Source organism: Cynocephalus volans, chromosome 10 (assembly GCF_027409185.1).
Source record: "Cynocephalus volans isolate mCynVol1 chromosome 10, mCynVol1.pri, whole genome shotgun sequence".
NCBI classification, from domain to species: domain Eukaryota; kingdom Metazoa; phylum Chordata; class Mammalia; order Dermoptera; family Cynocephalidae; genus Cynocephalus; species Cynocephalus volans.
The window spans coordinates 15693638-15721022 of record NC_084469.1 but is presented as its reverse complement, the minus strand read 5'-3'; the positions used below and the strand labels follow the sequence as shown (position 1 = coordinate 15721022).

At 48.4% G+C, this 27385-nt stretch overlaps 1 protein-coding gene across 1 annotated transcript; it reads left to right on the top strand.

Moving 5' to 3' along the window:
* Positions 1-11488: 11488 nt before the first annotated feature.
* On the top strand, positions 11489-25487 carry MPO (myeloperoxidase). Its single transcript, XM_063112406.1, has 13 exons — positions 11489-11506; positions 16395-16503; positions 16653-16746; positions 17073-17248; positions 17494-17617; positions 17730-17859; positions 17956-18162; positions 18999-19317; positions 21095-21255; positions 22525-22780; positions 23269-23439; positions 24280-24517; positions 25280-25487. The coding sequence occupies exons 2-13, from the start codon at positions 16428-16430 to the stop codon at positions 25485-25487; spliced, it is 2160 nt and encodes a 719-aa protein (XP_062968476.1). The 5' UTR covers positions 11489-11506; positions 16395-16427.
* The last annotated feature ends 1898 nt before the right edge of the window (positions 25488-27385 follow it).

Sequence of the window (27385 nt, the reverse complement as noted above, 5' to 3'; positions counted from 1 at the left end):
CCTGGGGATTTGCAGAGGGTCCCCCTCAAACTCAGTACAGATCAATGCAGGTAGGTGAGGAAAAGACCTGAGCCAGATAAAGAACCAGATGAAAAACCTGAGAGAAAAATATCAGGTTCTTAGACAGGACAGGGAACAGTGGTAGTTTCCATGAGCCTTACTGGGAAACCTCCCAATTTATAGCACATTAGGTTGAATGCTCAGACTGGTCTTCTCTCAGTACTGGGTAAAACTTTACCCTGCCACTCTCTGCAGAACGTGTTGCTTCATGTTGGGGGCTCCAAGGTGGCACCGGCCATGACAGCAACAGCCATGCAGAACAGGAGGGGACAGGTGCTGGCACTGGTGGTGGGGCGTCCTTAGACAGCACTGTGGACATGCTTCCCACACTGCCTGGGTCGGACACTGGCAGGAGGAGGGTGCTGCTCCAGAGACTGGTGGTCTCAGAGCCTGGATCTCTTAATGGGCTCCCACTGCAGCTGGCTACCCTCCAGTCCAGTGCTCGCTGGATCCCTCCGGCGCTTGGCCCACAGGTGCACCCGTGCAACTGTGGGCCTGAGTGGAGCTGCATGGCACTACTGTGCATGGAGCAGCCCCTGCAGCCCCGTAGCCTTGAGGGTCAGCTCCCCCTTCTATCCTATAACTTTTAACCTACCTATATCATATCTGTAGTGGGCTTCTTGTAGATAGCTTATAGTTGGGTCAGTTAAGAAAAATCACTCAGACAATCTCTATCTTTGAATTGCTGTGTTTAAACCATTTATTTACATTCAGTATAATTATTTATATTTTGGCCTACAGTTATTTGTTTTTTGTTTGTTTCCTTTGCTCTTTCCTGCCTTTTTTGGGGGGGGTTATTTGAATACTTTTTAGTATTCTTTTAAAATTTATTGCATTAAAAAATATATAGGTACACACATTATACTCATATATCTGTATATATACACACATATAGTTGTATATGCATATATATTATTTTAAAGTAGTTGCTTAGGGATTATAGCATACATATTTAACTTTTTATTACTTAAATCAGTATTTTCCCATTTTAAGTAGAATTTAGAGATTTTACCATCATGTATTTCCCTTAATCCCCCTACCCAATTATCTTATGTCTCTATATACATTGAAAATTACGTCAATGTTATAATTTTTGCTTTCAACCAGCAAACAGATTTTAAAGAACCCAAAGGAGAAAAATAGTCTATTATATTTATCCAGATGCTTACCATTTCTAGCCAATGATGCTGGACATCATCTTCATTCCAGATGTCCCAAGTTTCCTTCTCATGTCATTTTAGAGAAGATGGGCTGGCAGTGAACTGTCAGTTTTTCTTTATCTGAGAATGTCTTTATTTCACCTTCATTCTTGATGGCTATTTCACTAGGTATAGAATTATGGGTTGACAGTGCTTCATTTCAGCACTTTAAAGATATTGCTCCACTTCTTTCTGCCTCACAACTTCTAATTAGAAAGCCACAGTCATGCAAATTATTGTTCCTTTATAGTAATGCATCATTTTTCTTTGGTTGCTTGTAAGATTTTCTTCTTTGTCTTTAGTTTTCAGCAGTTTGATTATGTGTTGAGCATGGATTTCTTTCTGTTTATCTTATTTAGGGTTTGCTGAGCTCTTGACTCTATAGGTCTATCTCTTTGCCAAATTTGGGAGATCTTCAACCATTATTTATTCACATATTTTTCTTTTTTTTGTTTTATTTATTTATTTATTTTTCTTAATTTTATTTTGTCGATATACAATATGGTTGATTATTGTGGCCCTTTACAGAAACCCCCCTCCCTCCTCCCTCTCCCCCTCCCACACAACAATGTCCTTTCTGTTTGCTTGTCATATCAACTTCAAGGAATTGTAGTTGTTATGTCATCTTCCCCCCCACCCCCGGTTTTTGTGTGTGTGTGTGTGTGTGTGTGTGAATTTATTTATTTATTTTTAGCTCCCACCAATAAGTGAGAACATGTGGTATTTCTCTTTCTGTGCCTGACTTGTTTCACTTAATATAATTCTCTCAAGGTCCATCCATGTTGTTGCAAATGGCAGTATTTCATTCATTTTTATAGCTGAGTAGTATTCCATTGTGTAGATATACCACATTTTCCGTATCCACTCGTCCGATGATGGACATTTGGGCTGGTTCCAACTCTTGGCTATTGTAAAGAGTGCTGCAATGAACATTGGGGAACAGGTATACCTTCGACTTGATGATTTCCATTCCTCTGGGTATATTTCCAGCAGTGGGATAGCTGGGTCATACGGCAGATCTATCTGCAATTGTTTGAGGAACCTCCATACCATTTTCCATAGAGGCAGCACCATTTTGCAGTCCCACCAACAATGTATGAGAGTTCCTTTTTCTCCGCAACCTCGCCAGCATTTATCATTCAGAGCCTTTTGGATTTCAGCCATCCTAACTGGGGTGAGATGGTATCTTAGTGTGGTTTTGATTTACATTTCGCGGATGCTGAGTGATGTTGAGCATTTTTTCATATGTCTGTTGGCCATTTGTATATTTTCCTTAGAGAAATGCCTACTTAGCTCTTTTGCCCATTGTTTAATTGGGTTGCTTGTTTTTTCTTGTAAAGTTGTTTGAGTTCCTTGTATATTCTGTATATTAATCCTTTGTCAGATTTATATTTTGCAAATATTTTCTTCCACTCTGTTGGTTGTCTTTTAAGTCTGTTAATTGTTTCTTTTGCTGTGCAGAAGCTCTTTAGTTTGATATAATCCCATTTATTTATTTTTCCTTTGGTTGCCCGTGCTTTTGGGGTCGTATTCATGAAGTCTGTGTCCAGTCCTATTTCCTGAAGTGTCTCTCCTATGATTTCTTTAAGAAGTTTTATTGTTTCAGGGTGTATATTTAATTCTTTAAACCATTTTGAGTTGAGTTTAGTGTATGGTGAAAGGTATGGGTCTAGTTTCATTTTCCTGCATATTGATATCCAGTTCTCCCAGCACCATTTGCTGAAGAGGCAGTCTCTTCCCCAGTGTATAGGCTTGGTGCCTTTGTCAAAGACCAGATGGCTGTAGGTGTGTGGGTTGATTTCTGGATTCTCTATTCTATTCCATTGATCAGTGTGTCTGTTTTTATGCCAGTACCATATTGTTTTGGTTATTATAGCTTTGTAGTATAGCTTAAAGTCAGGTAGTGTTATCCCTCCAGCTTTATTTTTTTTGCTCAGTGTTGCTTTGGCTATGTGTGGTCTTTTGCAAATCCATGTAAATGTCTGGATAGTTCTTTCCATTTCTGAGAAAAATGTCATTGGAGTTTTGATGGGGACTGCATTGAATTTGTATATCACTTTGGGTAGTATGGACATTTTCACTATGTTGATTCTTCCAATCCAAGAGCATGGGATATCTTTCCATCTTCTTGTATCCTCTCTAATTTCTCCCAGCAGTGGTTTGTAGTTCTCATTATAGAGATTTTTCACATCCTTGGTTAACTCAATTCCTAAGTATTTTATTTTTTTGGTGGCTTTTGTAAATGGGCAGGCTTTCTTGATTTCTGTTTCTGCATGTTCACTATTGGAGAATAGAAATGCTACTGATTTTTGTGTGTTGATTTTGTATCCTGCTACTGTGCTGAAATCATTTATCACCTCCAAGAGTTTTTTTGTAGAGGCTTTAGGCTGTTTGATATATAGGATCATGTCATCTGCAAACAGGGACAGTTTGACTTCATCATTTCCAATCTGGATGCCCTTTATTTCCTTCTCTTCTCTGATTGCTCTGGCTAGTACTTCCAACACTATGTTGAATAGGAGTGGTGAGAGTGGGCATCATTGTCTAGTTCCTGTTCTTAAAGGAAAAGCTTTCAGCTTTTCCTCATTTAGGATGATATTGGCAGTGGGTATATCATATATGGCTTTGATTATGTTGAGATACTTTCCGTCTATACCTAACTTATAGAGAGTCTTTGTCATGAATGAGTGTTGAATTTTATCAAATGCTTTTTCAGCATCTATAGAGATGATCATATGGTCCTTGTGTTTGATTTTATTAATATGGTGTATCACATTTATTGATTTGCGTATGTTGAACCAACCTTGCATCCCTGGGATGAATCCCACTTGACCGTGGTGAGTAATTTTACGTATGTGTTGCTGTATTCTGTTTGCTAGTATTTTATTGAGGATTTTTGCATCTATATTCATCAAGGATATCGGCCTGTAGTTTTCTTTTTTGGTTATATCTTTACCTGGTTTTGGTATCAGGACGATGTTTGCTTCATAGAATGAGTTTGGGAGATTTGTGTCTGTTTCAATCTTTTGGAATAGTTCATAAAGAATTGGTGTCAATTCCTCTTTGAATGTTTGGTAAAATTCTGCTGTGAATCCATCTGGTCCTGGGCTTTTCTTTGTTGGGAGCTTTCTGATAACAGCTTCAATCTCTTTTATTGTTATTGGTCTGTTCAGATTTTCTACATCTTCATGGCTCAGTTTTGGGAGCTTGTGTGTGTCCAGAAATTTATCCATTTCCTCCAGATTTTCAAACTTGTTGGCGTATAGTTGTTTATTGTAGTCTCGAATGATTCCTTGTATTTCCGATGAATCAGTTGTAATATCACCTTTTTCACTTCTAGTTTTTGTTATTTGAATCTTCTCTCTTCTTTTTCTTTTGTTAGCCATGCTAATGGTTTGTGAATTTTATTTATCTTTTCAAAAAACCAACTTTTTGATTCATTGATCTTTTGTATTGTTTTGGGGGTTTCAATTTCATTAAGTTCTGCTCTGATCTTAATGATTTCTTTCTGTCTGCTAACTTTAGGTTTGGATTGTTCTTGTTTTTCTAGTTCTTTAAGGTGAAGTGTTAGGTTGTTCACTTGCCATCTTTCCATTCTTCTGAGGTGAGCATTTAATGCAATAAATTTCCCCTTTAATACTGCTTTTGCAGTATCCCAAAGGTTTTGGTATGATGTATCATTATTTTCATTAGTTTCAATAAATTTTTTGATTTCCTGCTTGATTTCTTCTTGGACCCATATGTCATTAAGTAGAATGCTGTTTAATTTCCATGTGTTTGTATACTTTCCAGAATTTCGTTTGTTATTGATTTCTAGTTTTAATCCATTATGGTCTAAGAAAATACATGGGATAATTCCAATTCTTTTGAATTTGTTGAGACTTGATTTGTGACTTAATATGTGATCTATCCTTCAAGAATGATCCATGTGCTAATGAGAAGAATGAATATTCTGAGGTTGTTGGAATGAATGTTCTGTAGATATCTGCCAAGTCCAATTGGTCTAGAGTATTGTTTAGATGTTGTGTTTCTCTGCTGATTCTTTGCCTAGATGATCTGTCCAATATTGACAGTGGGCTGTTCAGGTCCTCTGCTTTTATGGTATTACTGTCTATTTCCTTCTTTAGGTCTAATAGAGTTTGTTTTATATATCTGGCTGCTCCAACATTGGGTGCGTACATATTTATGATTTTTATGTCTTCTTGATGGATCAGTCCTTTTATCATTATGTAGTGTCCCTCATTGTCTCTTTTTATGGTTTTTAGTTTAAAGTCTACTTTGTCAGATATAAGAATAGCTACTCCAGCTCGTTTTTCTTTTCTGTTTGCATGGTAAATCTTTTTCCATCCTTTCACTCTTAGTCTATGTGAGTCTTTAGGGGTGAGGTGGGTCTCTTGAAGGCAGCATATAGTTGGGTCCTCCTTTTTAATCCAGTCAGCCAGTCTGTGTCTTTTGATTGGGGAATTTAAGCCTTTTACATTAAGAGCTGTTATTGAAAAGTGTTGATTTATTCCTAGCATTTTATTGATTGTTGTTTGGTTGTCTTAGGTGTCTTTTGTTCCTTGCTTTCTGATTTACTGTTTGTTTTCTGTGTTTGTTGGTTCCTTAGGTTGTAGATAGCCTTTTTGTTTGTTTGTTTTCTCTTCATGAATGCCATTTTTATTATACTAGTGGGTTTAGATTTTTCTTGGGTTTTTATGGCACTGGTAGTTATTTTTCAGGAACCAAACCCTGTATTCCCTGAAGAATTTCTTGTAAGGGTGGTCATGTGGTGGTGAACTCCCGCAGTTTTTGTTTGTCTGAGAAATATACTATTTGCCCTTCATTTTGGAAGGATAGCCTTGCAGGATAGAGTATTCTTGGCTGACAATCTCTGTCTTTTAGTATTTTGAATATATCATCCCATTCTTTTCTGGCTTTTAGGGTTTGTGATGAAAAGTCTGATGTTAGCCTGATTGGGGATCCCTTATAGGTGATTTGACGCTTCTCTCTTGCAGCTTTTAAGATTCTCTCTTTGTCTTTGAGTTTTGCCAATTTGACTATAACATGTCTTGGAGAAGACCTTTTTGGGTTGACTATGTTTGGAGATCATTGAGCTTCCTGGATCTGAAGATCTGTGATTTTTCCTATACCTGGGAAGTTTTCTGCCACTATTTTGTTGAATATGTTTTCAATGCAATCTCCTTTTTCCTCCCCTTCTGGAATACCCATGACTTGGATATTGAGCACTTAAGGTTGTCTGACATCTCTCTCAGATTTTCTTCAATGCCTTTGATTCTTTTTCTTTTTTATTTTGTCTGCTTGTGTTATTTCAAACAGCCCATCTTCAAGTTCAGAAGTTCTCTCTTCAACTTCCACAAGCCTGCTGGTTAAACTCTCCGTTGTGTTTTTTATTTCACTGAATAACTTCTTCAGTTCAGCAAGTTCTGCTACATTTTTTTTCAGGGCATTGATTTCCTTGTATATTTCCTCTTTCAGATCCTGTATACTTTTCCTCATTTCATCATGCTGTCTAGCTGAGTTTTCTTGTATCTCATTCAGTTTCCTTAGAATTATCACTCGAAATTCCTTGTCAGTCATTTCAAGGGCTTCTTGTTCTATAGGATCTAGAGCTTGAGATTTATTATCTTTGGGTGGTGTACTTTCATGATTTTTCGTATTTCTGGTATCTTTTCTTTGATGTTTATTCATTGTGGCAGGGGGTTTCACAGCCCACAGGTTTGACACTATTGACTGACTAAGGTGTTGCTGTGGTTGCCAATTTGGTATGGCTACCTCAGTGACTACTCAGTTGGCCACTAGTGCCTTGCGTGTGTGGTTGCCTCGGGTCTTGGGCCTCTCTGGGGAGCCCCCTCTCTGGTCAGCTTGGACTCTGCTGGGCTGCTGGGTGATGGGGCAGTACCACAGGGTATTGCTCCTGCTGCTGCCGCTGACACCACTGCCACCGGCTCCACTGCCGCCGGTTCCGCTGGTGCCGCTTCCCCCGCTGCTGCCGCTACCGCCGGTGCCGCTTACGCTGCCGGCTCCTCCGCTGCTGCTGCTGCAGACTCCACTGCCACCAGTTCCTCCGCTGCTGCTGCTGCCACCGGCTCCGCTGCCACCGATTCCTCTGCTGCTGCCACTGCCACCGGCTCCGCTGCTTTCATCCCCAGAGATTTATCCACCTTTTCTTGCTCTTGGAAATGCACAGTGCACTCTGGCAGCTTAGCTGGAATATGTGCTTCTATTGCCTCTCAAGAAATTTCTTCCTCCCCACTCCATCCTCACTTCAGTCCATCTTGTATATTTTGCTTGGAATTTTCTCCCTAAAACACTTTTGCCAATTCCATCATGTTAAGTTTTGGAGGCTTGGAAGTCCAACGTCCAGGGAACACATCTGGTGAGGATTTTCTTTGGTGGTGGCTTTACAGCAACAGAGGGGTCTCACATGGCAGAAAATGGTGGAGCAGAGAGATGATCTCATTCACATATTTTTCTGCACCACACTTTTTCTTCTGTCTTTCTGGGACCTCGATAACACAAATGTTAGACCTTTTGGTATTGTTGCACAGGTTCTTTAGAGGGTTGCTTTTCCGAGTTCCTCCTTCTCTGGCATCTCCCTGGTACATTCTGATACCCAAAGATTCTTGGTCTCTGGCCATAAAGCTGGGATCTATTTATTCTGTTCTGTGATTCACTTCCTGTGATCATGCCTGCATATAGGGCCACACAGAGGGAAGACAAAAAGAGAGAGAGAGGGAAAAAAAATCCCCAAAACATTAAAACTATTCAGGGTTAGCCTCACCCTCCTGGGAGTGCAGCTCCTCTGATTGGAAAGGGAGTTTCCCTTCCTCAGAGTTTTAGGCTCCTTCTGGTCTTCTTTTCTGCTGCTGCCACAGGACGGCTTGGGAATTGGGGTGTGGGATAATGGAGAAAAGAAAAAAGAAAAGAAAAGGAGAAAAATGAGGGATTTCTGGACTCTCTGAATTTTAGAAGACCTCTTTCCTGTTCCTTAGGCCAGGACTAGAGGCTCCTGGAGCTCCCTCTGTCCCCACAGATGCTCTGTGTCAAAAGATGCCCACCTTGGGTTTTGGGCTGCAGTGGGTTCAGGTTAGGGGATACCAGAGAAAAAGTACAGTAAACTCACTGTTACTTGGGAGATATGTTCAAATATATTCTTCTCCCCCAATCTATTTGCTTTGATTTACTTTCAGTCTTTATATACTTGCTCCATACATTCAGTGCAGGATTTGCAGCTGCATTCATTGAGAGACAGTGTGGAGTGTGCTTATTCCATGTTACCTGGAACTGGAACTTCTCCCTACTAGGATTTTGACTGTGATTGCATAGAAACTATAGTTCAATTTGGGAAGAATTGACATTTTCACAATATTGAGTCTTCTGATCTAGGAACAAAGTATACCCTTACATTTATTTAAGTCTTTAATTTCTCTTAGCAAAGTTTTGTAGTTTTCACTACAAATCTCACACATCAGTTGTCAGATTTATCCCTAAGCATGTCATATTTTTGGTGTTATTATAAGTGGTATTGTTATTTTTATTTCAATTTCTGATTGTTTGCTGCTAGTGTATAGAAACACAACTGATTTTCAAATTTTGGCCTTGTATACTGCAACCTTGTTAAACTCACTTGTTCTAGTAGATTCTTGTAGATTCCTTAGAATTTTCTACATATATGATCATATTGAATATAAACAGACAGGTTTACTTCTTCCTTTCAAATTCTGATGCCTTTAATTTCTTTTTCTTGTCTCATTGCACTGCACAGAACCTGCATTACAATGTGGAATAGAAGTGGCTGGAGCAGACCCCCTGCCTTGTTCCTGACCTTAGGGAGAAAGCATTCAGATTTTCACCATTAAGTATGATGTTAGTGATATCTTTTTTTGTAGATACCCTTTATCAGGTTTGAGAAAGTTCTCTCTATTCCTAGTTTGCAGAGAGTTGTTTTTTTTTTTAATATCAGTAATGGATGTTAGATTTTTCCAAATGATCTTTCTGCATCTAATGAGAGAGCATATAGTTTCTCTTTCTCAGTTATGGCAAATTTTTTGATTGATATTTGAGTATTAAACCACCTTACTTTTCTGGGATAAATTCTACTTGGTCATGACAAGGGAATGGGGGGAAAGCCCATGTCCTGACAGGTGGTCCCTTCTTGTTGAGTTTGGAAATGTACACGGAACAAAGATAAGGAGGAGGTAGGGTTAGTGGGGGACTCATGCCCCAGAGTGTTACAGTCTGGGTTCATCCACTCTCTGTTTCCTTCCCACCCTCAAATGGGGACCTTACCCATTAGGCAGTCTCCTATATCTCTGTCCAGGCAAGAACTTCCCCTTAGGTCATAATACTCTAGTCCTCAGGGCAGAGGAGTGGACCTGTAGTTTCCACTCCCTAACCTGGCCAGGGTCCAGCACTGCTGGGTAACATTCCCTCCCCCAAAAGTGCTGTTTCCTGCCTCGCAGTTGCTACAGGATAGGCACTGATCTGATAAGGGCGATGTGGTACAGAGGAGAGGGCACGAAGAAAGCTCTCCCTAACCCATCCCCTGTGGAGGCACCCGGCCCTGCCCACCTCCCTTCTTAGCCTGCGTTCCCCACGCTAGCTCCCAGTCTCCTCTGTCTCCCTAGGCTTTCCCACAGCTCTTGTTATTTTCTGCTCTCCCACAATTTCACTGTCACTTCTGTGGCATCACCGTCAGATTTGTCTGATGGATCCTACAGCCCGTGTTAATTCTGCTTTGCCTGAAATAGAGGTTAATATCTGTATTTCAAGAAGTGGAAGTCTACTTGTAAGAGAACTTACCAGCAATACTAGGTGCATAAAGATAATGCAATAATTCCTTCCAAGTGCTGAAGTGAAAGAAAATTGAACTTGAATTCATAAGTAGCCAAATTATCAGCCATACCACCCAATAAAAAGAATGACAATCCAATACGAAAATGGACCAATAAAAGATGCTAAACCTCACTATCAATAGAAGAAATAAAAGCTGAACCAATAATGTGCTTCCATTCTTTGCCCAGGAGATTTTTACAGTTTGGAGGACACTTTGGCATTATCTATCTATTAAAAATTTTAAATGCATGAAACCTGTGGCCCAGTTCTCAGTCTTTACTCGTGTGTATGTACAGGAGGCCCCTTACTGCACTGTTTTTAATATTTAAAAAATGGAAAAATGTCAACTTCCAGCAACAGAGAAAAGGTCACAGAATGGAAAAAAGAAGGAGAAAGAATATTTCCTACAGACCTGTATATGTGAGTCAATGTAAAGTAAAAGGTTTGGAAGGACAAACACTCCTAAGAGTGGAGGAAGGGGCTGGAGCTGGGGATGATGTGATAACGTGATCCAAGGGGAGCTATCACCTGATCTGTCTTTGAAAATATATATGTTTTCAAAATATATCCAGGCATTACCTCTAGAATCAAAATTAACTAAAAAATATTTAAACAGAAAGAAAACAAGATCTGTGAACTGGGTGCAGTTGGCATGTCTAAGGACTCACTGGCCTGTCCCCAGCTTTCAGAGCCTTCTGCCTCCAACCACACACACATACACACACACACACACACACACAGGAAATCTGGCTGTAATCCCAACTGATCTTTCCTAAACAGCATTTAGAAAGAAGAAGCTGTTTTGCAAGCAGTAGTGGAGAGGGCCCGTTATCCCACAGGCAGTTGGGCTTTGCTAGCAGGTGGGGATGTTTGGGAAAGCTCAGTGCGGAGAAGGGAAGGCAGCGTGTGTGTGTGTGTGTGCGTGTGTGTGTGTGTGTGTACTCCCTCAAATGACTATAGTTTTGAGATGCAGCAGTTCCAGCAGTGCCCTCCAGAGGCCACCCCCAGGATGGGGAGTGGAGGGACAAGGTTTGTTTGGAACACTTCCTCTGGAAGCCGTATTCTCCTTCTGGTTACTGTGCATGCTAAGAAGCCCTTCAGCCACAAACACACCTGGGCTGGACAAATAGGGCCTAGGTGAGAGATCAACAGAGGTACAGACAGGGGAGGCTGCTGGCCTTGCAGCGTTATCATTGTGTCATCATTAATTGGTTGGAGATATCATAAAGTCACAGAGCATCTCCAGCTCCTGCACACACATTGTGGGCCACATCCCCGAGCCAAAGGCAGGTGGTTTGGGGATTCTACATTTTGAGAATTCTCCCGCCTCCACGTGGGTAGAGAACTAAGTGCATTTTAATGTCATTCTTTGAAAAGGTTTTAGCTTCTCAAACATTCGTTGCCTTGTTGCTGCCCGTGCGAATGCAGAGCAGGCCTCCTGATGGGCTTCCGGCCTCTGGGCCTGCCCCCCACCCCTCCCCACAGCTGCCGGAGCCAGGTTTCTAAAATGTAGCTCTGAGTGTGCACTCCCCCACTTCACACCTTCGTGGCTCTCTGGGGCTTCAGGACAAGAACTTCTCACTGGGCAGCGGGCCTCTGCCTGCCTCACCAGCCGCATCCTGCCCCACCCTCGCCTCGTGTTGGAACTGTCTGAGCGAAGGCCACTGTGCCAAGGCCTTTGCTGTGCCATTCTGGGGGCCTGGAATGCTCTTCCATCCCTGTGTCCACCTGGTCAACTTTGAGACATTCTTCAAGACAGCCTCGAGTATCGACTTCTCAAGAAAGCCTTCCTTGGTCCCCCTAGTTGATCCAAGTGCTGCCCTTTGATGCTCCCTAAGGACCATGCACAGGCTCTTGGGTGCCATTTGTTGACCTTTCCGATTCCCCCTGTGAGCTCCTTGAGGATGCCCGGTGCCCAGCACAGCACCTGGAAAAGGCTCAGTAAATACTTGCTGAGGAAATGATTGAGTTGGGAATAAGTGTGCAGAGGCTACTGGGTTAAGAGCACTGGTTTGGAGTCAGGAGACCTGACATGGAGATTATTCTGAACCGTGCCACACTGTCATCCTTGACAAAGTTGTTTCCTTCTCTGGGCTCCCTCTTTCTCATCTCTGCTACAAGGGGAGATTATTAAATGTCTCTTCCTTCTGGAGTCTTGATTCCCTTAACAGAGTAAAAGGACACTAATCATTAAGGTTGATGGGGGAGACAGGGAACAGGTGCTCTCATGCACTGCTGACGGGAGGAGGAGGCATGATCTTCACAAGGCCATTTGACAATAAATATTAAAAAGCCTTAAAAACGTGCACACCCAAACATGCAGCAATTTTACTACTGTAGAGCTAGGGCTGGGTCTGGAGCTCACAGACCCCTAGAGCCCATTCAAGAACCCTTCACATGCAGATCAACAAGCTAGGTAACTGGACAAAACGGTCCTTGGAGCCTTGGCTGAAGTAGGAATAGTCTTTATTTAAACACACACACCTCTGACTTAAAAGTCCAAAGGAGAAACTCAGAAACTCACCAGCTACCAGCCAAATCCAAAGAAGAACTGAGCAGCTGCCAGTAGAGTAAACATGCTCTGTTTTTACACACAAGCTCTCTGCCAGCCAGCGCTGCTTCACAAACTGAAGAACACACAATAGCAACAAAACTAAAAAGATAGATTGGTGCACATGTGCACTAACTCCACCCATACAACTTGTTTACAAAGAATTAAGAATGTGCTGTTCGATCCCAACCAGACCTGAGCCGAGGGGGCCTGACTAAATTCTCCTATTTTCCCCACAGCTACTAAGACTTCTTGCTTAAGGAAATAATTGAAGATGTGACTAGAAATTTAACTCCATGGATATTCATCCTAGTACTGTTATAATAATGAAAATCAGAAACAACCCAAGAATCTAACAAGAAAGGATTGATTAATAAATCACACAAAATATTCACACAAAGTATTATACAGATCTAAAAATAAAGTACATCTATATTTAGTGACATAGGTTTCCAGGCTAAAATCATTAAGTACTAAAAGTAGGTTGTAAAACAATATTTATTTATTTATTTATTTATTTAATCTTTTTTTAGGTAAACTTAAAAAAATTATTTATTTACTAGTATTATTACTTTTTTACATTCTAAGATATTGTTGTGGAGCAGTTGGGGGAAGGGTGGGAGGAGGAGGAAGGATGGGGGTGTGGTTGGAGCCTGTGTACCGCTCTCATTCTGTCCGGGAGCCCTGGGCGCTTCCAGTGGTGGATTGGTGGTTGTCATTGGGCTGGATGCAGATGTTGGGGTGGTGTGGCTGAGACCCTCACCCTACCCCTACCTTGGCTTGGGAGCCTGGGGGGCTTCTGGTTCCTGCAGGTTTGATATGTGTTCTTTGGTGGTGTTAGATCTTTCCTGGTTAATATCAGAACTTTGTCTCATCTGTGGATATTTTAGTTTTTTCAGTTCTGTGTTGGATTATTTGCTGTTCCCACCATTTCAGCTCTGCACTGGAACTAATTTGTTGTCCTTTGCTTGCTTCTATAATGGGGGAACTTCCTGTGGGAATCAGCACTTGAGCTCTGTGGTTGAGCTAAATTGCTGCTTTGCTGCTGATTCCCTGGGGAAGGCTTTTTGTGCAGCTCAAGTTTTAATTGTTGACCTTGTAATCACTTCCAGGTTTTGTGAGGTCTGATATATCTGGGTTGTGTGGAAACTCTGGTCATGGCCTGAGTCTTTTCAGCAAACTGCACTCTCTGCAGTTCTATATTACTGACAGTCTCCACTGAGTGGTCCTGTGCTGATTGAGAGGTAGATCAGCTGTCCATGATGTGACCCAATATTCCCCTGGTGGCCTGTCTTCTCCACTGCCTGCACTCCAAGCACTTCCCATGGGGCAGGCCATGCTCCAGTCCCCTGTGATGATTCACTGGCAGCCTCCTTTTTTTCAGTGGTCTGTGGCCCCTCGCTCCTATGTGCGTCCACGGGAATCCTGTTAGTAGCCTAGCTGGCCTGGGGGCCACCAAGGCCTGCTCCTCCCCTGCAGTCTTCAAGCAACTTCATATGAATGGCATAGCTGTGGCTTTTGCCAGCTCTTGTTCTGTGTGCTTACCAGGGCCAGCTTTGAAGTGGTTGGGGCTCGAAAGGGTCAGAGTGGTCCTTTCTTTCTCTCATTGTGGCTTCTCCCACCTTCATGAACTCTGTAGGTCTCTCCTCCTCTTCACCTGAGCTCTAGTGGTCCCAGCTTGGCAGTCGTTGCTTTTTAATAATTGTAAAGTGGTTGATTTCTGGGAGAGAGTGATGCTGGGGACTGTCTATTCCGCCATCTTGACAGGAAGTTCTAAAACAATATTTAAAGTTGTTCTCATCACTGTTTAAAAATACATATTATATCTACACATAGGATATCAAATTGTTAAATGGGGTATTGGCGAGTGGTTGGATTATGGGGATATACTTTCCTTCTTAGTGCTTACTTATGGGAAAAACAATTACAAACGTTGGGAGAAAAATAATTACCCACCATCTCACTTTGTTAAAATCACTCAAATCTCAAATTGAAAAAAAATTACTCACAATTTCAAATTGAAGTAGTTTCAATTTATTTTTATTTTTGCTTATTTGTGTTCTGTAACTTCTCATCAATGAAAACATATTACTTATATGATTAAAAAAGTATTTCCAAAAGCCTATAAAATTCTAGAACCTGATGCACAAAGAGTTACATGACCAAGTTCACACATAGCTAGTCATTGGCAGAGCAAGGCTGGAACAATGACCTCCTCTCTCGTGGGCCCATGGGCTATGCTTCCCAGCAGGTGACAGGATCTCTGGGCACACTGGGAAGCTGTTCTGGATGTGTTGCTGTCCCTTGTTCCTTGGCCAATATGTGGTCTGGGCATAGAAGACAAGAGTGAGTGGCAGGAAGGTGGCTGAAGGTAGAAGATGTGGCTAGACCAAAATAGGACATGGGAGCCATGGTTGGCACGTGCTCAGCCCAGGGAGGTGGACCCAGGGCCCAGGGAGGTGGACAAACACAGTCATAAGTCATAGGTATTTTTCTATCTGAGAATGGCAGTCCCTTTACCAGCCTTTCTCAAGGGAGCAACTTCCCCCTTTTCTATTTCAGAGTGATCCTGAGTCATTAACCTAAATCCTTCCATGCACTGATCTTGTCCTAGAGAGGCCCTGGGCTGCGTCACCCAACTGATCACTAACCGCAACCAGCTCTGTTCTCTCCTGGTTCCTGAAATCCAGGAGCAGATGGTAGGGAGTGTTGGAGACAGCCCCCTACGATAAGCCAAGAAGAAAGGGGAGGTGGGAGAGATAGAGGAAGTTACCTTGGTCCTGAGCACATAGCCCCCAGGGTCCTCCTTCCTGTGAAGCCAAACGGTCTCCAGCCAGATTTCCTGTCCCCTTAGCCCCACCAAGAACTGTGGGCTGCCCACCAGGGTTGGCCACAGGGGCCAGGTTGCTGTTGGGGTGGGGGATGGCCCCCTAAGGCTGGTCGGCTCGTCATCATTCCAGGTCTCCCCTTCACCCTCCCTTCTCCCCTGGAGCCACTCTACTTTCCATAATTTCTCAGGCTGTTGGTTTCTAATTTTAGCTCCTTTCAAGGGAACTTTGGATACTCAGTTTTGCTTCTTTTTTTTTTTTTAAAGATGATAGGTAAGGGGATCTTAACCCTTGACTTGGTGTTGTCAGCACCACGCTCTCCCAAGTGAGCTAACGGGCCATCCCTATATAGGGATCTGAACCCATGGCCTTGTGTTATCAACACCACACTCTCCCAAGTGAGCCACGTGCCAGCCCCTTGGATACTCAGTTTAACCAGAATTTTGGAGGGGTTAGTTGTCTACCCTTGGGGATAGCACTGGTCTAGGCACACAATGGGGAGCTGAGAAACCCTGGTGGAAGTGCTAAGTTCAAAGTCTGGGGACACTCTGGTCCCTCCTTTTCTGACCTCTGCCCCATTTCAGAGGCTCCTCTATTTGCACCCCCAGCCTCAGTGGGGGAGGAGAGATAGTCTCTGGGACAGACCTCCCTCTGCCCTGCCCCGCCCCCAGCTTAGAGGACATAAAAGCCCAGATTCAGCTAAGAGGAGTTGCCAGTGTCAGGTGGGCTGTGGAGGCAGGGTTCTTGGGAGCTGGGTTGCTGCAGCTGGCAAGGGGGTGGGAGACTACGGACCCCTCCTTCAAGGAGGCCTGGCTTCATCCATAGGCAGGGCCCATTCAGGTGGGCTGGGTATGAGTGAGGGGCCTAGGAGGAGAGGGATGGTGGGGCTCTCTTCTCCCACATGCACTGTGGGCTCAGGACATTTGCTGGGCTGTGGGTCTCATTGCAGAGATGCTGCTGCTCCTGGCCCTAACAGGGCTCCTGGCCATTCTGGCTGTGTCCCAGCCCTCTGAGGGTGCCACTCCAGGTAACAGTTCAGAGAGAAGGGGAGAGGTGCTGTTTGGGGATGGTTCCGAGTCCCAGGGACTCCTTTTCTCAGTGCGGGCCTCCCTGGCTCTGGGGCCTGATGGGGGACTTTGGACCCATTCCCGACTTTGTGAACCCTGCTCTGAGCAGCTGTCGTGGGGGAGGTGGAGACCTCGGTGGTGCTGACCTGCATGGAGGAAGCTAAGCGGCTCGTGGATAAGGCCTACAAGGAGCGGCGGGAAAGGTGGGGATGCCGGGCAGTGCCCAGCTCTGGGCAAGGCTGCCCCAGGCCTTTTTTGAGAAGGAGCGGGCAGCATGGAGTTTGTAGGTAGGGAAGGGGGACCCAGGGCAGGGAACTGAGCCCTCATCTGCCTGTTCTTTTGTCTCTGGGTGTGAGAACATCTTCAAAGCCGTCCCTCACATGGCCTTGCCTCTGTCTGGACACCAAAGTCCATATCCTTTTTATAAAAAGAAATCTGCATTGTCCTGTGTTTCAACACTCCGGGCTGGGGCTCTGCCGGGTGTCTCTGCACCCCTTCTCTGGCCCTCATCTCTCCCTTCCCCAAGCAGCATCAAGCAGCGACTTCGCAGTGGCTCGGCCAGCCCCATGGAACTCCTGTCCTACTTCAAGCAGCCGGTGGCAGCCACCAGGACAGCTGTGAGGGCCGCTGATTATCTGCATGTGGCCCTAGACCTGCTGCAGCAGAAGTTGCGGCCCCTGCGGCCGGGGCCCTTCAATGTCACTGGTACTGTTGCCCCTCCAGGGGCAGCACCCCAGGCCCCTGCTCCACTAGTGACGCCTCCTAGTGACCCCAGCCATCTCCCAGTGATCCCCCAACTCATCCCTCCAAGGAGTCTCAGGGGCATCTTAGCATCCCCTCTGTGCCTCAGACCGGGCCCCTCCCAAGGGTCTCCAGGGCTCCCCAGCCTCAGATTGCCTAGGAAAGGAAATGGGGAGCTCAGCTCCCACACCTCCTCTTCCCCCTGGCAGATGTGCTGACGCTCGCCCAGCTGGATCTGCTGTCCAAGTCAAGTGGCTGCGCCTACCAGGACGTGGGGGTGACGTGCCCGGAGAAGGACAAGTATCGCACCATCACCGGGCACTGCAACAACAGGTGCGGCCCGCGGGGCGCGGCCCCGGGGCGGGGGCTCAGGGAGGCATCCCGGGTCCCAGGTCCGGCCCGTGGCGCCACCTGGTGTCAGCGCCCTGTCCTCCCTCCCCCGCAGACGCAGCCCCACGCTGGGGGCCTCCAACCGCGCCTTTGCTCGATGGCTGCCAGCTGAGTACGAGGACGGCTTCTCGCTGCCCTACGGCTGGACGCCCGGCGCCAAGCGCGGCGGCTTCCCGGTGCCCCTGGTGAGCACCGGCGGGCGCAGGGCGCGGGCGGGCCCGAGGCGCGCGGGGACCGAGGCGCCCCCTGACTGCCCGTGTCCCGTGTCCCGTGTCCCGCAGGCTCGCGCGGTCTCCAACGAGATCGTGCGCTTCCCCACGAAGCAGCTGACCCCGGACCGGCAGCGCTCGCTCCTGTTCATGCAGTGGGGACAGCTGATCGACCACGACCTCGACTTTACCCCCGAGCCCGCCGCCAGGGTCTCCTTCCTCACGGGCCTAAACTGCGAGACCAGCTGCCTGCAGCAGCCGCCCTGCTTCCCGCTCAAGGTGCTCCCGTCTTCGCGGGCAGCCGGCGAGACTGTTTCCGGGAGCGGCCACCTCCCTCGCGGGCCCGGCTGTCCGCCCCCAGCCCCCGCGTCAGGCTGGCCCTGCCTCTCTGGTGTTCAGAGTCAATGCCCGGCCCTGGCTCTGACCTGCTCCCTGCCCAGAGCAGCCTCTCAGCAGCGGCCAGCCTGGGCATCCTGTCGTTTACCGCCAGGCCAAGGGACAGAGCCTGTTATCCCCTGGCTGACGGGACTCCTGTTGGTGGAATCACAGGCTCTTGATTAGGCTGCGAGACAGCTCTGGGGCGAGGACCTTCCCAATGTCCCTCAACCCCCTGGGTGCAGGCTCCCCGTGCTCAGACCTGTCCCCTCCCCACGGAGAGGGACGTCCCGGCAGCCCCCGTCGCACAGAGCCAGGGCCTGGGCAGGCGGGGTCTGGGCTGTGCGGTGGGAGCAGGGCCGGGGGGGGGCGCTGGCTGGTGGAGGCAGGTGCCGAGCAGGGAGGCTGGAGGGAGGGATTCTGAGAGAGAGGCGGCGGAGGGACAGGAGAAGGCCAGGCCAGGCTGAGAGACCGAGCGAGAGCCAGAAGGCTTAGCAGGAGGCGTCAGAGGAGCGGCCGCGCCCACCCCGGGGGGCTCCTGGCGTTCCCCGTTCCGTGGTCTGGTCCTTGACCCCGAGCCTCAGTGGCCTCTGCTGTGCAACCCCGGGCAGCGATCCCGCTGGAGCCTTAAGAGGCCTCGCCGCGGGTGAGGGGGCCCGAGGTCCCGAGGGCGGGGGACGGCACTTCTGCCCGCTGGCCCTGCCCTAGGCGGGCCGGTCTAGCCTCTCCCTGTGCCGCAGATCCCACCCAACGACCCCCGCATCAAGAACCAACGCGACTGCATCCCCTTCTTCCGCTCCTGCCCGGCCTGCACCCAGGGCAACATCACCATCCGCAACCAGATCAACGCGCTCACCGCCTTCGTGGACGCCAGCATGGTGTACGGCAGCGAGGACCCCTTGGCCATGAGGCTGCGCAACAGGACCAACCAGCTGGGGCTGCTGGCTGTCAACACCCGCTTCCGAGACAAGGGCCGGGCCCTGCTGCCCTTCGACAACCTGCACGACGACCCCTGTCTCCTCACCAACCGCTCCGTGCGCATCCCCTGCTTCCTGGCAGGTCAGCTCTGGGGTGGGGACTTGGGGTGACACAGGAGGTGTTCCCTGCTGGGGGCATGGTGAGCCTATTGTGAGGAGCTTGTGGGTTTGTATTTAGAGAATCTGTCCTCGCCAACTTCATGATATTAATCCAGTTGCCTTGGTGACAAACTGAAGGGCAACAAAATAAATTACCCTCCACCCTAAGATGAAGACACAGGGACAGCCGAGGAGCCGCTATCCATCTGTCCATTGCTTTCTCTCTCTCTTCCTCTCTGGACTCTGGAAGGGAGGAGAGTTGAGTCCCTCAGGCACAGGGAACTAAAGGGACAGAGAGCAATGTGGCCCCCTCACCCTCTACAACCACACTGTTCAATATGGTAGTCACTGGCCACATGTAGCTATTTTAATTATTTTAAATTAAATTAAAACTCAGTTTCTCAGCTGCACTAGCCACATTTCAGGTGCTCGATAGCCTCATAAGCTAGCAGCCCCCCTATCAGACAGCAAAGGTGTAGAATGTTTTCACATCCAGAAAGTTCTACCGGATAGCGCTGCTCCACAATATCACCTCCTGCACATCCTGATTACCCATAATAAGTGAGGATGGGAATTTAAATTTAAACAACTGGCAGTTTGGGAGATATAGCTAGGGAAGTTCTGATAGCCATGACCAGAAAATTTCCAGTGTGTTTTCATGTAAACCCAATAGTGGGCCTGAGGCCCTTTCCTCTGGCCTCCCTTCCTCTCCTCCTGGTGGCTCCTGGTGTCCTCTCCCTGGCTGGGCCCCTGAGAGGAGAATTAAGGTCAGTGCCAGGGTGGACTTCCTGGGGAAGGGCCCAACCTCTTCTGGGCTCATTAGGCAAGGGCAGCCTTCCTCAGGCAGGCATGGCTGCCTCCAGCCTGGTGTTGACAAGCCACGTGTCCCAGGCCTGGGTTGGCACGACCTCTAGCTGCTCATGGGATAGAGAAGCTAATCTCAGAGAATTTCCTTTCCATTAGCTTCTAGAGTTGAGAAGGACTGAACTCAGTGTTCTGCTGAAATGGCCCTGACCCTAGCCCTCTGGTCCCTCTGGAAAAGGATTAGAGGAGGACTGGAGGAATCAGGAGGTTTTGCTTAGTTTTCTTGAACAGTCTCAGGTGTGGCCTCCACACATCCTGTGCCCTAACCCCCTCCTCTGGAGAAGGCTGCACGGTTGGCTGTAAGGGCAGCTTTTTGACAACTCTGTTCATATGGTCCTGGCTTTCTGGAGTCCTGTGTTGAGAAGGATTCTGAGGTTGCATCCAGTTTTAGTGGGAGACAGAGCTGTGATCATGTCTGACATGGGCATGGAAACAGGTTGTACCAACACGCTTGCTGCTTTTTGGTCTTCCCTGAATCAAGTGAATCAGTTAACCAGGTAGTGTGCATGGATCTCATACTCTATCAGGCACTGTGTTAAGCCCTACGTGTCTATGCATGTGTTGGGAGGGAAGGTAAAATACAAAATGGCACAAGCCATTGTCCTTGTCCTCAAGAAGCTCCCAGTTTCAGGTACAGGAAGGTGGCAAGTCATGTGTCAGAGGTGATGCCTACTGAATGAATATGTCAGACCAGCGGTGCCCCATAGCAGAAGAAGCAGCTATTGTGGCAGACTGGGGCATGGGGGGTGGAGGAGTGTAAACTGAGTCTGCGTGAAGAGTGGAGAGGAGGGGTGAGTAGAAGACATTTCAGGCCATGGCTGTGGAGGGAGTTTCAAAGGATCAAATCTTTCCTGGGGTGGCGGTCTGAGGAATGACAGTGGCTTTTGCTCCCTAAGGGGACACCCGCTCTAGTGAGATGCCCGAGCTCACCTCCATGCACACCCTCTTTTTGCGGGAGCACAACCGGCTGGCCACACAGCTCAAGCGCCTGAATCCCCGCTGGGATGGAGAGAGGCTCTACCAGGAAGCCCGGAAGATCGTGGGGGCTATGGTCCAGGTAGGCTGTCCTGAGCGTCGGGCAGACTTGGGATCCAGATGTGCCTCTGCAACATCCTGGTGGTGTGACCTTGGGAAGTTACTAACCCTTCTGATCCTTGGTTTCTTCACCCCTGATGCTATAAGGATTAAATGACATATATGAAAATACCTGGCAGATAAAGTGCTTGACAAAGGCTAATTTCCTTCCCTCCTCTTCTTCCCAGGCTTACTCCCTGCTTTCTTCTTTCCTGTGGGTCCAGGAATAGTGTGGGGAGGGTTGAACGGGTGGTCTAAAGTGACTGGTGCGCAGTAGCTTTCAAGTTAATGCACCTGCCTTCCTCCATCTCATTGTCACTCCTGGCTCTTTACCCAGTCACCTTTTCTTTTTGGCTTTGTCACAGCCCACTCAAGCACCTTAGCCTCATTTATGCCTGGGGCAAGGTTCCTGGTTTCGATGCTCCAGTGCCCCCATCCTCTCTCCAAGATGCAAACACACACACGCGCACATGCACACGCACACGCACACGCACACACGCACAAGCACATGCACGTGCACGCACACGCACACACACACACACACCCCCAGATTCTGGAGGCAGCGGGGGTGGTAGTTGGGAGTTGTAGGTGCTGAGGGTGAGTTTTTGATTTTCAGGAAGGACTCAAGTGAGAGTAATTTAAGCTTCAGAGGAGATTCTAGAGTCTAGGACGTGGAGTGACACTGTTTCACATCTTCCCTTTTCGCCGGGGGCAATCATGCTAGAGCAGCCCTTCGTTCCTTCCTGCCTCCCCTCCTTCCACAAACCTATATGGCCATGAAGCTGTGCAACCTGACTAACCAGCTGGGGCTGCTGGCTGTCAACAGTGAGCCCTACGGTGGGTCAGGCACTTGCTGGGCACTGGAATAATTCCAATTTCCCTCGCTGTCGAGGAGTTTATAATACAGTAGGAGAAATGAGATATTAATAATTCAATGGCAAGGGAGGTATCACAATGACTAACAAAGTGCTTTGTTACTTAATCCCCTAAGGCAGAGGGTGATATAATTCTCCTTAATTTGCATGTGAGGAACTGGGGCTCAGAAAGGTTAATAACTGGTTCAAGGTCACACAGCCAGCAAACAGTAGCTCTGCTTATTCCCCTCAGTGCCACTTTGTTAGGCCCAGATCCAGTATTGTAAGAGCCAATTCCCCAACCATAGATGGCAGGAGGATGCCCCCAAGCCAGGAGCAGATGGAGACTCTGCAGGAAGGAGTGAGTGGACAGGTTATTCCAAGTGACTTTTCTTTAGATCATCACTTACCGGGACTATCTGCCCCTGGTGCTGGGGCCAGAGGCCTTGAGGAAGTACCTGCCCAGGTACAGCGGCTACAATGACTCGGTGGACCCACGCATCTCCAATGTTTTCACCAATGCCTTCCGCTATGGCCACACCCTCATCCAGCCCTTCATGTTCCGCCTGGACAATCGATACCGGCCCATGGGGCCCAACCCCCGTGTTCCACTGAGCAGGGTCTTTTTTGCCACCTGGAGGGTAGTGCTGGAAGGTGAGCATGACCTAGGCCAGGAGATGGTGGGCTGGGAGCTGCGGGAGGGGTGAGGTGGGGGGCTTGGCTGCAGGGAGGTGGGATGGGGAGAAGTCTTCTTCCCTCCCTTCTTTGGGAATCTGGTCTGACTTTCCAGCCTCAGTTGACCTGACTCTGCTTCTATATTGGGTAATAAACAGTGGAGGGGAGATGGCTGTCAGAGGGAGCTGGATCCTTCCGATGTGCTGTGACTCTGTGACTCAGGAGGCAGGGGCTTGCAGCATCACAGCCTTCCAAGTCTGAATGGCATAGTCCCCTGAGATCTGTGTGCCCCTGGAGTCATGTGGTGCCCTGTGAAGACTGCTCACGAAGACCACCTTGGCACCAGGCACTGATGTGCTCAGCCCTCTTATCCAATCCCCCTGACACCACCTGGACTTGCCCCTGGCTCCAGTCTGAGCTCTGATACTGGGCTGGGCCTTCCCCCAACCTTGCTCCTCTTACCTCAGGTGGCATTGACCCCATCCTCCGAGGCCTCATGGCCACCCCTGCCAAGCTGAATCGCCAGAACCAAATTGTGGTAGACGAGATCCGGGAGCGATTGTTTGAGCAGGTCATGAGGATCGGGCTGGACTTGCCTGCTCTGAACATGCAGCGCAGCCGGGACCATGGCCTCCCAGGTGAGGGGTTAGAGGAGTCTCCCCTGCCCCCATCCCCGGCCTCTCAGGTAGCCCATAGCTCCCCTTCCCACTCTAGGGCCCCTGCCCTCTCTAGTACTCCCAGCTGCCCAAGCTTTTCCCCCATCCCAGAACTTTGCTCTCAGGGAGCTCTCTGAGGTCAGACCCTACCCTTGCCTGGGCCCACCTGGTCACTTTTCACCTCTTCCCGGCCTCCTTCGCGTGATGTAACCCTCAAACTTGGAGCATCATTAACAATGACAATAACCCACAGTCTGGAAATCTGTCTCCACCATCATTTCGTTTTGCTTCATTGTGTCTGGACTCTAAGGGGAAGAGATTATTATTACCTCCATTTTACTGATGAGGAAACTGAGGCTTGGAGAGATTCAGAATCTGGCCAGATTCTCTAGCCAAGTCAGTGACAGAGCTGACATTTGAACCCAGATCAGCCTAACCCTAAATCCCATGCCTGTGTTATGGGGTGGCCCATGTGGCTGAGGGTTCTAGACAGACTTCACCCCTCACAGGACAGAGACACATACATTGGATTGCTCCACAGAGGACAATGAGATTTCTCTATTCTTGGACCTGGCAGGAGTTATGGCAATTTAGGGTTTGCTTCAGGACAGGAGGGCAAGGGAAAGACAGTGAGGGTCCTAGAGAGGCCCAGCTGCCCCCTTGGCCTGAACAAAGGGTTCAGGATTCCCTAGGACACCTCCCTCTGCCTATGGACTTGGTGTGTTGGGAAGGCGGATTTTCTGGGGCATATATGAGAGTCTTCCCTGCTGTCCCCAGGGACCTCCCCACAGCCACCTGCTCCCCTCACCCCCCCCCCCACAGGGTACAATGCCTGGAGGCGCTTCTGCGGGCTCCCACAGCCCAACACGGTGGGCGAGCTGGGCACGGTGCTGAAGAACCAGGACTTGGCGAGAAAGCTGATGGCGCTCTATGGCACGCCCAACAACATTGATATCTGGATGGGTGGCGTGGCCGAGCCCCTGCAGCCCAATGGCCGCGTGGGCCCACTCCTCGCCTGCCTCATAGGCACCCAGTTTAGGAAGCTCCGGGATGGTGATCGGTGAGCAAGTGTGGAGGGTGGCTCGGGCCTGCTGGGCAGCTGCGGGCCTATCCCTGAACCTCTGGGGTCCGATTTCCTCCTGTCAAATGGAGGGCTGGAAGGAGTCAGTGATTTTCCAGTGTGTTCCAGGGAGCCTCCAAGTTGTCCCTCACATGCCCCAAACCTATCAGGGGTGTAGCAAGGAGGGATCTGGACTCCTGGTTGTGAAGTAAAAAGACAGAAAAATGCCACCCTTAGCTACTTCTTTCTCCAGCTTTCACTGTGCAACCATGGAAGTGTCAATCTCTATTAGACAGTCCCATCCTAGCTTTCCCTCGTCTTCCCTTAGTGTCATTTCATCATGGTCCTGACATCTTCATGTCTAGTTCTTACTTAGCCTATATTGCACATTTGGGGAAATTTTAAAAAGGTGCCCCTCTCTGGGTGGACAAATTATAAACCACCCTCAAGATTCTCTCCGACTCCCATGGATGCAGCTGTGGGCCAGGGCACAGGGCTGCATGAGCGATGGGGCCCGGCTTCCCCACTAGCATTAGTGGTGCCCTGGATGTCGCTGGGCTGGGGCCTGTGTTTTCCTCTGTGCTGTGAGTGAGGGACCACCAGTTTGAAAACCCCAGGACTGCCAAGGGCCTGGAGCTCTCCCGAGCTGTAGGGTGGTGTCTGCTGTGGTCCTCTTACACCCAGGGAGCAGCTCAACCCAGGTGACGCCCTCCTAGACCAGGCTGTTCTCAGGTACGATGTCCGTGGGTGTTCCCCATGCAGGTTTTGGTGGGAGAACAAGGGCGTGTTCAGCACACGGCAGCGGCAGGCCCTGGCCAAGATCTCCTTGCCCCGCATCATCTGCGACAACACAGGCATCACTACCGTGTCCAAAAACAACATCTTCATGTCCAACTCATTTCCCCAGGACTTTGTCAACTGCAGTACCCTCCCTGCATTGGACCTGGCTCCCTGGAGGGGCAGTGCCTAGAGGCTGGGTAAGGGGATGCATCAGTGAGGGGTATACGAGGGCTGGCCACTTGGAACTCCAGAGATCTCCCTTCCCTACGTGGGCTCATCCCTGTTCCAGTGCCAGCTGGAAGAATAAGTGACTGGACATTCATTCGTATGTGTATGTTTGTGTGTGCATGTGTATATAAACTGGGATTTCATATGTGTATTGTCTGTGAACATGGGTAGTGTTTTATGTGCTCCGTGTGGGTGTCATTTATGTGAGTGTGTGTTTGCTATTTATGAGAGTATCAGGTAGTGGAAAGCTGCAGAGCAGACCGGAGGAGCACAGCTCAGGAGCCAGACTGCCGGGTTCCAGCCCCGGCTGAGTTATGGGCCCTGACCAGCCAGGTTCAGTCCCTCGCCCCCCTTTTTCTTCCTTACTCTGTTCTCTTGCTTATTCACAGGAGCCCACCTGGAGAGGAACTGGGGCCCACTGGCCTTTCTGTACTATTTGTTTATTTTATGATAATAAAGTGCTGCTGACGGGGATCTCTGCTCTGTCCATGTCTGCGAAGGGACTGGAGCCTCAGCAGGAGGTTCACTCTGGGCTCTGAGCTTGAGTTCAGTGGGGTCTGTGCCTCAGGGCCCCGTGTTTCTGAACTGGGGGGGGGGCATGGGGGAGTTCTCCTTTGGCTAACCCGTACATGGAGGGCAGTGGGTGTTTGGAAGGGCAGGGGCCAGACCATGCTGCACAGACTCTCCTCTCCCACTGTCCACTCCTGCCACCCCTCAGGATAGGAACCATGGTCACCAAGGCCTCCCATTCATTCATTGCTCTGGCAAACGTTTGCTATATGCTCATTCTGTGTCAGGCCTGTGCCAGGTGCTAAGAAGTAGAGAGGACAAAAGCGTGCTGCGAGAGAGAAGGAACAGATGTCTGGTGGGAGGGCAGGCCCTCCACAGATGATGGGGACCTCTGCGTCTCTGCAGCCTGGCCCAGTGGTTCAGACGCCCTCCAGACAGAAGACTCCCTGTCACTCCTGTCTTTATGTGGCCAGGCCCCCAGAGCAGTGACAGCAGATGGCTGGGCTAGCACTGAGGGAGGGGAGGTGTGTATTCTCCTGGTGGTCTTGCCTGGAGCTCGATCCCTATGCCTGACTGGTAGACCCCCTCCCCTTCCCTCCCGTCTTCTCACACATGGGGAGGGGCACCTGCAGCTGGGAGCCGGAGGTGTGCAGGATGATGGGGTCGAGGTTTTCATGGGGCCCCCAGGTAAGGTTAGGGCCTCACTGTGGTGAGCAGCTGGAGAAATACTCCCCTCCCATTCCACTGGTGAGGGGAGGGCTGCTCAGAGAGGTGAAGGGACTCATCTGAGGCCTCAAAGAAGTAGGTGCCAGAACCAGGGCTGCAGCCCAGGCATTCTGGCTCCTGGGCTCTTCCCACAGGATGCTAAGTATCTCCCACTCTCGCCCTGACAGTCAGGGGATCTGGAGGCCCTGCTGAGCTCACCTTACCCAGAGGGTCACTTTGAAAGAATAACAGATGAGTATGTATTGGGTAGCAGCTCAAGGAATATTCTACAGCTGCCCCTTCAGAGGCTTCACAGGCTCCAAGAAGTGCCCTAGAAAAAGAGAGTATTTCCTAGAAGGGCCACTAAAAGGAAATTAATTTTAGCTGTAAGGGAATCCAGGCTTGGTTTTCCTTCCTGTTTTATCCCTTGGCACCACCACCTGTAATCCTGGCCCAAGTCCTCTCTCTTGCTACTCCACGGCCATTGCTTCTTTTTCCCAGGATCCCCTTGACTCCTCTCCTTTCTTTGAGAGCTCTTGGAAATCCCACCAAACCATGCCCTCTCACCCAACAGACCCATGCACATAACATCAGCGCGGTAAGGCATGTATGGACTGTAAACATCTAGTTACATGTTTGGCAGAG